The sequence below is a fragment of the Heteronotia binoei genome, chromosome 7 (genome assembly GCF_032191835.1).
Source record: "Heteronotia binoei isolate CCM8104 ecotype False Entrance Well chromosome 7, APGP_CSIRO_Hbin_v1, whole genome shotgun sequence".
Taxonomy (NCBI): Eukaryota; Metazoa; Chordata; class Lepidosauria; order Squamata; family Gekkonidae; genus Heteronotia; species Heteronotia binoei.
The window spans coordinates 112,674,003-112,687,971 of NC_083229.1; the positions used below are offsets into that span (position 1 = coordinate 112,674,003).

At 42.8% G+C, this 13,969-nt stretch overlaps 1 protein-coding gene across 3 annotated transcripts in view; it reads left to right on the plus strand.

Annotated features, from left to right (window-relative positions):
- Positions 1-13,969, plus strand: part of HIVEP1 (HIVEP zinc finger 1) — a 123,430-nt gene that overhangs the window by 72,724 nt on the left and 36,737 nt on the right. For all 3 annotated transcript variants that reach the window (XM_060244213.1, XM_060244215.1, XM_060244214.1), the window contains exons 3-4: positions 4,100-4,153; positions 7,993-13,931. In XM_060244213.1, the coding sequence (XP_060100196.1) occupies positions 4,100-4,153; positions 7,993-13,931 (5,993 nt within the window). The remainder of the gene's footprint in view (positions 1-4,099; positions 4,154-7,992; positions 13,932-13,969) is intronic.

Sequence of the window (13,969 nt, forward strand, 5' to 3'; positions counted from 1 at the left end):
TTTAATTGGTGGGTGTCTACTTTTGATTAGTATTATTGGGTGCTATTTTAATTGATTGTTTATGTATTGTTCTTACTATATTTCAGGTCTTTGTATCTGCTTTTGATTGTGAGTCATTATTGTTCTTATGCCAATAATGGTCTGAACTGAACTGATCTGACTCCTGCAGTCCCAAACATGAGGAGGTGGCTATAAGAATTTTGTGTGATATCATTTTATTAAACATTCCAGGGGCTGAACCCCTGTCCTAAATTTAAATTCCATGAAGGAGAAGTTATTTCTGAGTCAACTTTTAATCTAACGGCTCCCAGTTCTGCTGCTTTGAGTGGGAGAAATTAAGGATGTTTTCACTTGACTGCCTTTTCCTTGACTTTGTTATCACCCGTGTACATATCCTTTCTCCAGCCCAGTTTTAAACTTTGCTGTGCCATGAAATTTTATGGGGGTTTTTTAGAGCGGTGAGCCAAAATAAATCTTCTGATCCTAGTATTGTAACCCAGTGTTTAAAGCTTTTCCCCATTTCTCCTATTTCAGCTCAGGTTGGGCCTTTTTTGTACCTCTCACCTGCCAAAGTTTGGGTACAGGCAATGGAACATGGTGATCCCATATTTTTTAAAAAATTAACTTATTGTACTTGGCTTCTCATGTCTGTAGTACTACAAAGGGTTACTTTGTGTGTGGCTTTGAATGTAACTAATGATTTTTGGGTCATAAGAGAGAGGAACTTGAATACAGGCATGTCATGTTGTAAGAAATGATGCAGAAAGATAAGATAGGACAAAACCAGTATTTCCTCTGAGCTGTGGAGTTTTGTGAGCAAGAATTCCCATTTGTGAGCTCCTGGGATTGAAGACATGAGTTACTGCATACATTAGCTTCCTCTGAGGCCATTTTTCCTGAGCTAAGATAAAAATGTGTGAGCTGGAGGCTAAACATCTGTGAGCTAGCTCACACTAACTCAGCTTAGAGGGAACACTAGACAAAACCCAAACTGTTCATAATATTTTCCACTTTCAGTTAATGGTTTTCAGCATTAGCATTTTGGATGACAATTGTTTAAAAACAAGAAGTTTAGACTTCCTGCATATTCATTTATGACCTGTTCATCTCAGTTCTTTCCATCTAGCTGCTGCTACATTCTTCTTAAGAGAGGTCACCTGCGTGACCCCTCCCACTTGAGGATTATTTTATGAATGAGGCAATATACCAGCGTTGTATAGCCAATCACTTTTGCCTCGTGTGCTGTGACATCACTGAGGACAATTGAGAATGAGGGCAGTTTAAACCAGCAAGTAAACACTTGCACAAGGTGTGTCAAAAAACAATCGAACAAGGGAGGCATTGTTCAGCACTGCTGAAAGTGTTTGTGAAAATAGTGAGTAATTTCATCTCAGCCCTAGGAAAGCCTATTGGGAAGTTTGATGAAAGATGGTGTTGGGTGAGCACGTGAAGTTGGGTGGGGAACCGAAATTAATTAGAAGGGGTATAAAGAGGCAAGTGGGTGTTAATTTTTGTGGTCCTGTTTTCAGGGCCAAGCCTCTTAGTGCTTAGAGTGAGAGTTTGCTAATAACTATGAAACTGCCATGAATTAAAATTATATGTTGTGACAGCATTACCATTTAGATCATATATTATGGATTAGATCCAGACTAAATTTTGCAGTGGTAGAATGGAGATTTCCTGTCTCTCCCTTCCCACTGCAGCCCACTGATTTCCATGTGGTGCTTTTCCTTGGGGGGCGGGGGAGGTGAAGATTCCAGCCTCCAGGTGGGACCTGGGGGATCCCCTAGAATTGCAGCTCATCTCCAAACTACAGAGTTTAGATCCTTGGAAGAAAATGGATGCTTTGGAGGGTGGACTCTGTAACATTGTACCACACTCAGGTCCCTGTCCTCCCAGGCTGCATCCCTAAATCTCCAGGAGTTTCCCAACCTGGAACTGACAACCCTAACCCACCCTCCGCAATCCCATGCTCCCTAGGGGAGACCGGCCAACTCTAGGGCCATGGGGACACTGAGAATATGCCACTGGAACAGGGAGTCAGCAGAAATTGCCCCTCTCCTTCCATGAGTGATAAATGTAGCCTGGATCCAATCCTAAGACTGCAACCTGTTCAAGCAATGGAACAGGTATGTTGAGCATAAGGAGACTACTTGTGAGCAGGGGTGGAATTCTAGCAGAAGCTCCTTAGTATGTTAGGCCACACATCCCTGATGTAGCCAATCTCCTAGAGTTTACAAGGCTCTTTTTTGTAAGCTCTTGGAGGATTGGCTACATCAGGGGCATGTGGCCTAATATGCAAAGGAGCTCCTGCTAGAATTCCACCCCTGCTTGTGAGTAAACACATTTAAACCTCAGACAAAGAGGTCAATTCAAAGAATGCTAGAGCAAAAAGTAGCTTGAGAATGGAATGAATGAAATGATAGAACAGAGGCTCATTTTTAAAGACAGAGAGACAAGCAAATTGGAATTCAGGACAAGTGGAGTGGAAGGCCAGATGATGGTTTTTGTCGTTAGGGTGGCTTCCAGGGAAAGACAAGGCTTTGAAGGTGTTTCAGATTACACACTGAAATAGAAAGTTTGAGTCCAGTGGCACCTTTAAGACCAGCAGAGTTTTATTTAAGCTATAAGCTTTGGCGTGCAAGTACACTTTGGAAGAATGTGCAACTAGACTCACTTTCTTTCGTTACTTCAGACCAACACAGCTACTCAATGTACACGGAAATCGTGTTTGGGTTGTTGTTTTTTTTAAATCTTAGCTGTTGGGACAGAGTATAGGAAGCTAAATATTACTCTTGCGACTGTAATAAGTTTTTAATGTGCTTTCCCCCAAGCTTATGATATTGTAATGAGTTGTTTAAAATTGGTCCTCCCCTCCCTTCTGTTTGGTTTGAATAAAAATAACACTAATTTAAACCCTGTGTACATTTGGACTTTCAGAGATGTACAAAGGAAGCCTTGAGTTTTTGTTCCAATAATAAAAGCAGTTGTTGCCAAAACGATGACTTTTTTTTTTTTTTTTTGCAAGACCCAGACTTGAAGACTCTGCATTGTGGTAGCTCTCTTTTAGGGCAAAGAGTTTGAAGCTTTTACTCTGTTGAAGAATCAATAAGGGAAATTCTAAACTCTGCTTCAGTACTGCATGCTTTTAAAACCATCTCTCTTTTCTCTCTGTCACATTGTAATCTTTTAACATAATCTGAAAGTGCCTCTTAATTCCTTCCATGTACAAATACATTCTTGGTAGCTATCATATAACACAGAACTATGACATCTTGAATTTATGAGAAAGTCTGAGCATCTTCCTGGAGACTTTACTAAGCCTTGTTTTATAAGTGAATATTGTTTCTACAGACTTAGATCTGGATAGCTAGAATTAAAGCCTGTAATGAGTTGGCTAATGGACTATGTTGATTTATGGCTTTTATATTTCAGTGTATTGTATTCCTAGTGTTAATTGTAGCATTTGCCCTAAACTTTCATCATAGATTGATTCTCCACTGGGTTACCATTACATTTTAGGCAAGGATAGGTTAGAGCAGGGGTGTCGAACTCATAAAGCATGCTTAAAATGTTAGCACTTGTTGATCTTAAAGGTGCTTTCTTTGTATTTCTCCCATGAGAGAACTGGGCAAAGGAAGCTGTGACTCTTTCCTTCCTTCCCCAGGGGATGGGAAGAGGAGCCTCAGCCAATAGAAGGAAGAGAGGCTTTGCTCAATAGCTCTGCTGTGCGATTGAGAGTCTGGAAAAACAAGCTCTGCCTTCCTCCCCAAGGGAGGAGCCTCAGCCAATGGAGAAAATAGAAGTTTTGCTCTGAGGTTCCTGTGCAACGGAGCAAGCCTTGCAAAGCCTCTGCTGTTATGCAGAAGGAAGCAAGAGATAGGAAGAAGGAAGCAAATGACAGCCAGTTGCTTGGGTGCCTGATAGGAGCCCTTTGGGGGGGGGGGTCTGATTCGGCCCCTGGGTTGTAAGTTTGCCACCCCGGGTGAAAATATTCATCGTCCAAAATTGTTGTCCATCAGGGAGTGGCAATAATTTTTTTTTTAATCCAATATTAATTTTTGCTTTTAATTCTGATTTTTTTTATTGTTTTCCATAGAGAAAATTGAAGAAGCACAAAAAGAACTTAATGAAACTGAAGACCCACAGAAAGGTAAACCTCCTTCTACAACCCTATAAACTCAGCATACTCTCATGATAAGTACAAGGCCTTCTGATGTTGCAGGTCTGTGAAATACCAAAATTTGTTTATACCTTCATAATATAAAAGGAATGCTATTGCAACTGCAAAAACTGAAACCATTTCACACTTCCATAGATATTTAATCATGGCCCTTTACTACTTACATTTGGTGCTCTAAGCACTAAATACAAAATGCATCCCATCAAGCGCAAAGGACACTTGCTGTTGACCTACTCCATCAGAATAGGCCTGCTTTTGTAGTCCATAAGGATTTCGTCTATTTTTGAACGCTTTGCATTAAAATACTAGAGAGAGTAACAAAGTAGAAGACTGCCAGATAGTTGATTTAGTAAATTCAGCAGCAGTGGATTTTTTTGGCAAGGACTCGTGGTTGTGAATAGCAAGATAGCTCAGCAAGTTCCTTAGTAGACAATATTTTTTTTAAGATGGCCTTTTGAGGAACTTGCTGAATGACATCACTTTTTAGTAAATGATATTTGTGAGTGTGGTCTGCCGGTTTTTTACGAAACTGGCTATAAAAGGAGGAAACTTCTGAAATCATTGGCCTGGCTGTGTCCTTTCTCTTGTGTGAAAGCATACAGCAGCATGCTTTTTTCACTATAGCCTAGTAAAATGGAGAAAACTAATCTTAGTTGCTTAATTCGGGAAGTCATTTTTCTGCCTTATTTCGGATTGTTGTAAATTTTCTATCTCTTGATTCACTTACCGACAAGCTTTGATGGCAGTACCATGACTTGTATCCGGCCATTTCACTCAACTAAATTCATAGAGTCTCCTTTTGGTAGAATTCCATGTTCGTTATCATTCATTATTTGCATTTCTGCCATTTCCGTTGAAAAATCAAAACTCTAAATTTAATTGTGAATAGATTTTGTCCTTACATTCTATCATTTTGAGTGTCCAATTGACAAAAAAACCTGAAATGTCTGTGGAAACATTGGTGTGTCAGCGGACAAAAGGGTTGTAGTTACGTATAAATGCTTAACTAAAGCCTTTATTTTATGGACCACTGAGCTTAAACAAACACACAAAAAAGCATCTGTCATCTGTTTCCAACAACCTGGTTTGCTGCCTAATTTTATAAACAAATTAAATGCAAGCCAAACTCCCCCGGAGTCACTATCTAACCAACTGGCTGCTCCTTTATCCTTTGCACAGTTTTGTTCACTCAGTTTCGTCACCATATCTTTTTTATTCCCTCGCTGGCTCCTCCTCAGTCTGGTTCTTTGCCTCTTTAAAGATCCCATATGTACCTGCTCAAGGTTGACTCAGCCTTCCATCCTTCCGAGGTCAGTAAAATGAATACCCAGCTTGCTGGGGGTAAAGAGTAGATGACTGAGGAAGCCAATAGCAAACCACCCCATAACAAAAAGTTGTGATGTGACGTCATCCCACCCCATGGGTCGGTAACGACTCAGTGCTTGCACAGGGGACTACCTTTTTACCTTTATGTACCTGCAGGGCTGAAATTGCTTATCTCAGAACAACAGGGACTTGGATCTTTCCGGAAGTATCAAGTTGGTTACAGCTCCTTCACTGTGGCCAACTCCTCTTTGTATCCATGGCTATCGTAAAGTGAGGAGCTCTTCATAGATGTCCAGAGTCACAGCTGTCTTTTTCCCCGCCTGCCCCCCCCGCCCCCACTATATAGCATAATGTTTTAGATTCCAGTTCAAGAACTTGGCTCCTCTTCTGAATGGAGAAGTTAATTTCTGTTGATGATTGTTGAGGAAAGCTCAACATTTGTAAGTGCATATGCTTTAAATCGCTCACAGCAGAAATCAACACAATAAATCACTTGTGGGTGCCAGACTCAGCAGAGCTGGGTTTGTTTTGACAATAGGAGAGAAAACAGACTTATACTGTGTACTTTTTGAAAAATGTAGCATTTCATTTTCTAAAGCTATCCTGACAATTCTGTCTTAAATATAAAAACACATGATGGTGTTGATTTCTTGTTCGGCTAGCTGTATTGAAGTCCTCTCTTGCAGTTTAGCCAGAGAAAGATTTCATTTTGTGAGGCACATTTTGAAGTCCTAGAGAACAGAAATGAAAAACCCACATATTTACTTCCTCTGCTCCCAAACTCTAGTTGCAGTCCAAATCCATGAGGCATTCTCACTGTTCTCAGAACATTCTGTTTGCATCAAACAATAACAATTTACCAGGGCTTTTTTTGTAGCAGGAACTCCTTTGCATATTAGGCCACACACCCCTGATGTAGCCAATCCTCCAAGAGCTTACAGGGCTCTTAGTACAGGACCTACTGTAAGGTCCAGGAGGATTGGCTGCATCAGGGGTATGTGGCCTAATATGCAAAGGAGTTCCGGCTACAAAAAAAGCCCTATCTGTGATTAGCAAAAAAAAATCCCCTTTCCCAGTTCACTTTTTAATTTCCCCTATTCTCCACCACACTTGGGGTTCCTCTCTGTCCATGGCCCTGCTTCTATGGCAGCCATTTTATGGTTGTACTCACCTCCCCATGCCAGAATTCCAAAAGTGCCTACAGGCTCAAAAAAAGTTTGGGACTCCTGTTTATGGAACTTAATGCCAACAGTTACTTGAAATGTAAACTAAACCTAACATAATGTTACATGAAAGTTCTGAATGTATTTGATTTTGGAGAATTTTATTCAAAGTCTCCTCACTACACTTGCTTCGCATTGGTGCATACCATCGTGAGTTTCCTTTAAATGTATACATTGAAATAACTGATTGTTGATACTAGTTATTCCAGTTTTTTCATGCTTTCATTCACTACTGCTCAGCGAACCAATTGTGTGGTTAACTGAATTAAATATGAATACAGTTAATTAAAATTAGCTGCAGCTAAACAGTATTCCCTACTGAATCTTGTAATTATAAGGACAGAATTAGTAGGCAGACTGGAAACACAGTTTATCCACAAAGTATCCCAACACTGGAAGTGAGCAGCCACAAAATATTATTACACATTCTGTTCTATAATGTTCTATATCCAGGGATAAACTCCTATGTTAAAAAAAAAAATTTAACTGCCCACAGAGATGACTTAGATCAAAAACTATATGCATCCAAGAGTAACCAATTCCTGGCTTGCTTTCACCATCTGGAACTGTTGGCTTTACAGATACATATGCTGTGTTCCCTGACTGTAGAACTGGATATTGAGCCATCGTCAATGGTTGTAGTTGGGAGTGAATAATTAAGTGACCAAAGGGCTTCGCAGTCTATCAACCTACTCTCAGCGAATAGTAAATTTCCGGGCTTTTTTCGTAGCAGGAACTCCTTTGCATATTAGGCTACAAAAAAAGCCCTGCTCACAGATGACTTACGGTGATTCTGTATAGAGAGGATAAGACAAACACTGTGATGGCAGCTGCTGCTGAAACAATGTTATTTTAATCTACATAGCCGATTAGACCTTCAGTGGCCAATCAGAAGCTCTACTGGGTAAGAGCTCTCCATGGTCCCACCCACTTTCTAAAAACACTGGGTGGGGACTAAGAAAAGTGTTGATGGGTGCCATAGCCTCCGTGGGCATAACATTGGGGGCCGTGTCCTAAAAGTGAAATTAATGACATTGGGCTGGATCCTGTTGATAGTTCTTCTTGTGGTGGAGCTTCCTTCCGGTCCAAGTAGCCTTTCACTGGTGCAAATGTCTTTCTTCTGCCCACAGAATAACCTTTTGCATCCAGGGAAGTGGCTATAGTGATTCATAACATTTTGTTTATTAAAAGTGCTCTACAGACGACGGTAATTGTGCTTGCATGGTCATCACATAACTTTTCATCTTTCTGTTTGGGCAGAAATCTCCGAGGCTGCTTCAAGAGGGAGCACAGACGCAGTTAAAGGTGTGAAGCGTAAAAAGATCGTAACCGAGAATCATCTGACGAAAATACCAAAATCACCCCTGAGGACTCCATCTCGTGTAAAACCTAAGGAGAAAATAGAAGACCTTTCATCATCTTGTAATATTCTTCCTGATCCTTCAGAGCTGTTAAAAGAAGAGTGCAGTTCGGCTACGCAAAATGGGAAACAAAGCAAACAAAACGAGGGGACACTTAGCGGTGAGGTAGCTGTTAAAACATCCCGATCTGAGACTTCAGCACACGCCAGGTTGTGTCGGTTACCTCAATCCTTGGACTTGAATAAATGGCCAGTAGAAGACTACAGTTCCTCGCAACTCAGTTTACCAGTCAAGAAGAGTCTCCCTAGCTCTATGTCAACCATACCCAAGGTTGACAATAATGAATGTATTCCTTTTGTTGATTGTAGTAATTCATCCTCATGTACAAATACTGCGTTTGATGTCTTACTGAAAGCTATGGAGCCTGAGCTGAACACCTTAGCCCAAGAGTGCCCTTCTAGTAGGATGCAAATAGAAAAACTGAAACCAAATAAAACTGTAAGCGCCTCTTCTGATCTCACATCCAATACTCTGAGTGTCCAAAGTCACGCTGCTTTGCCGCAGCAAGAATTTGTAGCTGGATCTCAATATTATCCTTGCACTTCGCAGACCGTGCATGTAGCGACATCAGGGAAGAGTGAACAAGCACAGATGCACTCAGTGACTCACTCACAAGAACAAATTCTTTCTAAAGCTGGGCAGCAGAACCAACAGATTACAGCGTGCCCCGGCTTCAGTAACTCATTGATACAGCCACAGAATCAGGAAAATCTCAAACTCCAGCATATATACAGCATAGCAGTAACCTCTTCTATAATCAACCCCCCATCTTCTACTGTTACTCAGGTTTTTTCTCAAAACCCGCTAGTAGCGAAAGCATCTCCTTTGTCCATTCACCCCTCCAGCTCTGCCACCCAGTTACCTATAGCTCCCCTGTACAGTTCGGCCCAGATAGCTTCGGTCGTCAGCCACGGGGTAGAACAAATATGTAACCTTCTGAAAGACCAGAAGCCTAAAAAACTGGGGAAGTACGTCTGCGAGTATTGTAACAGAGCTTGTGCCAAGCCCAGCGTTCTTCTGAAGCACATCCGCTCCCACACAGGAGAACGGCCGTATCCTTGCGAGACCTGTGGGTTTTCATTTAAGACCAAAAGCAATCTGTATAAGCACAAAAAGTCCCATGCCCATGCTATCAAACTAGGACTTGTCCTCCAGCCAGATTCTACTGGTCTGTTTCTGTCCCACGAGTCGGATAAAGCACTTAGCATCCATTCCGATGTGGAGGAAAGTGGCGACAGCGATGACGAAGGTACTGCCGACGAAAGGCAGGAGGACCAAGGATCCTTAGAACTGGAACACGCCCATGTAATGAAAATCCTGTCCAATTCCGAATCTTCGCTCAAAAGTAGCTCTGTTTCGCTAAGCAATCCAGAATATATGGGTGACTCACCATTACAGGATCCATTCACACAAGGAAGGACTTCTTTACCTAAAGTGATTGTACACCCTGTAAATGTTTCTCCTTTAAGGTCCAATAGCCCCAAAGTAGCAGACCCCACCTCGACAGTTTGTACGACGCGACAAGGAGACTTCAAAGCCTCAAATGTGAAACCAAATGTGGTTCATGCAGACTTGGTAAAGGAGTCTGATATTAAGCAGCATCAGAAAACAGAAACGAGCATTTCTGAGGAACAACATGGGACTCCTGCAGGGACAGTAGTGCATGCACAGCTACAGAGGCAACAAGCCACTGATTGTTCCCAAGATCAGCAAGGAAAGTGTCTCTTGAGCCCTAGAAGTTTAGGCAGCACTGATTCAGGCTACTTCTCACGTTCAGAAAGTGCAGATCAAAACATGAGTCCGCCAACTCCATTTATGAAGGGACTGCCCACTCCTGAAAAAGACCCGAGTAAAAGTCTACCTTGCGTGCCACGGGTGAGCACCACAGTGGCGTCTTTTGTGCAGACAGTTTGCCCTGACAAGAACTTGCTTTCGTCTGGCCAAATGAGACCACCCCTGGCCACAAAAACTCTTGAAGAACGCATTTCAAAGTTAATATCTGATAACCAGGCCGTGGTAGATGACAAACAGTTGGACAGTGTGAAGCCACGGAGAACATCGTTGTCAAGAAGAGGCAGTATTGACTCCCCCAAATCCTATATTTTTAAAGACTCCTTCCAGTTTGATCTAAAACCAATGGGTAGAAGAACTAGTTCCAGCTCTGATATACCAAAGTCTCCTTTTACACCAACTGATAAATCAAAACAAGTTTTTCTTCTATCTGTACCAACCCTTGACTGTTTACCTATAACCAGAAGTAATTCTATGCCTACTACCAGTTATTCGGCTGTACCTACAAATGTAATACCTCCCCCTCACCCGCTTCGTGGAAGTCAGTCCTTTGATGATAAAATTGGTTCCTTGTATGATGATGTCTTTGTACCAGGACCTTCCACACCACAACTCCAAGGTGGGCATCCCCGCACTCTTGTTAGACAAACAGCAATAGAAGATTCTTTGGTAACTGAAAGCCATGGCTTTGGACCAGCACGATCCGTAGATGAAAGCTATGGATGCAGCGCATCGAATGAATTTGTAATGGCAAGAAGCAAATCATTTGTACAAGGATCAAGTGTGGATAAAACAAAGAAGTCGCATCAAGGCAGAGGGACAATGTTTGAATGCGAAACTTGCAGAAACAGATATAGAAAACTGGAAAACTTTGAGAACCATAAAAAGTTTTATTGTTCAGAGTTGCACGGACCAAAAACCAAGGCAGCTATGCGAGATTCTGAACATAAGACTGTCTCCAACAGTACCCAGCCCCAAATCCTTCACTATCGTGTTGCCACTTCCACTGGTATCTGGGAGCAGACGTCTCAAATAAGGAAAAGGAGGAAGATGAAAAGTGTTGGAGATGACGATGATGAGCCCCAGACAAATGATAACAGCAGTTTGACAAAAAACATAGAGTCAGGAAGTCAGAATAAGCCAGGAAATACTGTCAGTGTTTCTAAACATGTTGCCACCGTCCTAGGTTCACACAGCATTTCACTTCAAAAACTGTCTCAAAATGAGCCAGAGGCTTGTGGCGCAGAAGAGGCCATGGAGACAAAGACATTACTGCTTGGTGAAAAGCAGACTGTTGCAGCCACACAAGAAAAAACAGAGCTGAAAAGACAAGGAGCTGGAATTTCAGTCATACAACACACAAACTCCTTAAGCCGGCCTAGTTCATTTGACAAATCAGACTCTTTTGAAACAGTTTCCCCCGTTTCCTTTCAGGATGGTAATACAGCTGTGAAGCTCCATTCTCTGAATACCATCATCGTTCAAGAGGAGAGGCATTCCCCTCTGCGTGCCTCTCATGGTCATCAGGTGTTGGAAGCTCCAAGAACTCAGCTTCATGAACATCCGGTGGCTCCTCATGAAAGGAATGCACCGTTGACATCCCTAAGACTTGTTCGCCAGCATAACATCCAGGTTCCTGAAATACTGGTCACAGCGGAACCAGATAAAGATCATGAAAGCCAATGCAGCGATCTGGAGAAGACAGAAAAATTCAACTGGCCCCAGCGTAGCGAAAGCTTGTCCAAGCTCCCCACAGAAAAACTCCCACCTAAGAAGAAAAGGATTCGCTTGGCTGAAATCGAGCACTCATCGGCCGAGTCCAGCTTTGACTCTACGCTTTCTAGAAGTTTAAGTCGGGAGAGCAGCCTGTCGCGTGCATCGAGTTTCTCCGCTTCTTTTGACAAAGATGATATCTCTAAGAACGAGAACGCTTCCAAAGTTGAACCTTCAACTAAATCCCTGGAATTCCTTACCATTCCTAACAGTTCCAATACACTCAGTGTGCCTCATTACAGAGAAATGCGACGCGCTGCTTCCGAACAAATTAACTGTACCCAGCCGTCCATGGAGGTTGTGGATTATAGAAGCAAATCTTTTGACTGTGGGAGCATGTCTCCACCCAGACCTGCCTCGTTTACAGAGACGTCCACATCCAAGTTGTCTCCTGGCGGTGGTGCTGTTGGACATGTACCTCTGCTAGAAAGGAGGAGGGGGCCCCTTGTGAGGCAGATCTCTTTAAATATTGCTGTGGAAAAAAACCAGCCCGAAATTGTGTCAAGCACTTCCTTTCAAACGGCTCCTGGGACCGAGATTTCTACAGCTTCCTTTCAGAGATCGCAGAGCTCAGGGAAATCAGAGGAATTTTCTTCAAGTTCAAAGCACCCGCAGATTTATGCCAAGACTTTGTGTGAGCCTCCCTCAGTGAAAAGCAGCCTCTCTTTTAACCTGCCTTCCAATGAACAAGCTTTAGGTCCTGGTTTACAGCATCATATTCCCCAACCTTCTTCCAACCAGTATTCGCAAACCTCTCTCAAAGGGCCAGCACTTGGAACTCAGAAAAGCATGAGCATGTTTCCTGGTCAGCATAGCATGCAGGAGGATTGCTTTGCTCCCAAATATCAACTTCAAGTTAAAGCAATGTGCATAGGTCAGCAATATCCTGTAGGTCTTCCGGGCACAGCTGGCAAAGAGCAATCTGGGGTTGCATTAGAAACGCACACAAAACAAAACGACAAAACATCCAATCCGTACGGTCCATCTCCTTTGCACCACATCCCGGATCACGGCAGTGGTCGTGTGTATCAGATGGCACCCTTTGTCGTCCCTGTCCGCATTCACAGCAATATTCCATCCTATGGTTTCTCTACGGTGGCACCCCTTCCTCAGATTTTAGTGACACAGGACCAGGCCAGCCAGTCTCTTAGTAAAACCAATATCGCATTGGTGCCAACCCTCAAAGATCAAAGTCAGCTGCCAAAGTCCCACAAAGATCCTCTGAGGTGCTTGCCAAGCTCACAGCCGGGACCTTTGTTTGAAAATTTGCTTCCCGAGACGGGAAGCAAAAATTCCACTTCATTGGGATCCTTAAATATCATCCAGAAAGTGCCAGTTGTTGGACTTTTCCCTCAGCAGGAGGCCACAGCCTCAAGCAAACGCATGCTTTCCCCAGCCAATAGTTTAGACATCGCCATGGAGAAACACCAGAAGCGTGTTAAAGACGAAAGTGGAGCCGCTAGCGCCACAGGTGCTCTATCGCTGCATCAGTTGAACATGAAAGCCGGTGAAACTCACAAACAGAAGAAGCCGGTCTTAGTGCGCCAGATCTGTACCATGGAGCCCCTCGAAAGTTTCTCATCGGATCAGGATGTCTTACCTCACAACAAAAACAGCGGAATCAATAATGTGTCTGACGTGATGTTGTCGCCTCCATTGTCTGAATGTGCTCAGCCTGGGATATCTTCATTCACAAAAGAATCCTCGGAACATTCAAATGTACCAACCTCTGAAACTGAAGGTAGTGTGGCCAGAAAGCCATTTGAACCTGCTCTGGTAAACACTCAGGCTTCCTTTCTGAAGGCCCTAGAAAACAGTCAAGAAAGGAAATCCCCCAGCGTTGTGAACGATAGTCGGCAACCCAGCATCCAGCACCAAGCAAAAACTGGAGCCGCTTTGTCCATTGTAAACGCAAGCGATATACAACGATTGTCTTTTCCGAGCCTAAAGACAACAACAAACTTTACATGGTGTTACCTGTTAAAAAGGAAGCCTGCACACCTGTTACAAAGTGACCAAAAGATTTCAGTTTACTCTTCTTGGTCCGTTAGTTCAAACAATCCCAACCCGCTTGGCTTGCCAACAAAAATCGCTCTTTCCCTCCTGAATTCGAAACAGAAAGCTGGAAAATCATCCTATACTCAAGCAATAAGTACTAACTTTCGATCTGATGTACTGGTCTACTCAAGCAAGTGGAAGAACAACTTACTTAAGGTACTGGAACTATCTGTTGGTCTTAAAGGGGGAAATGT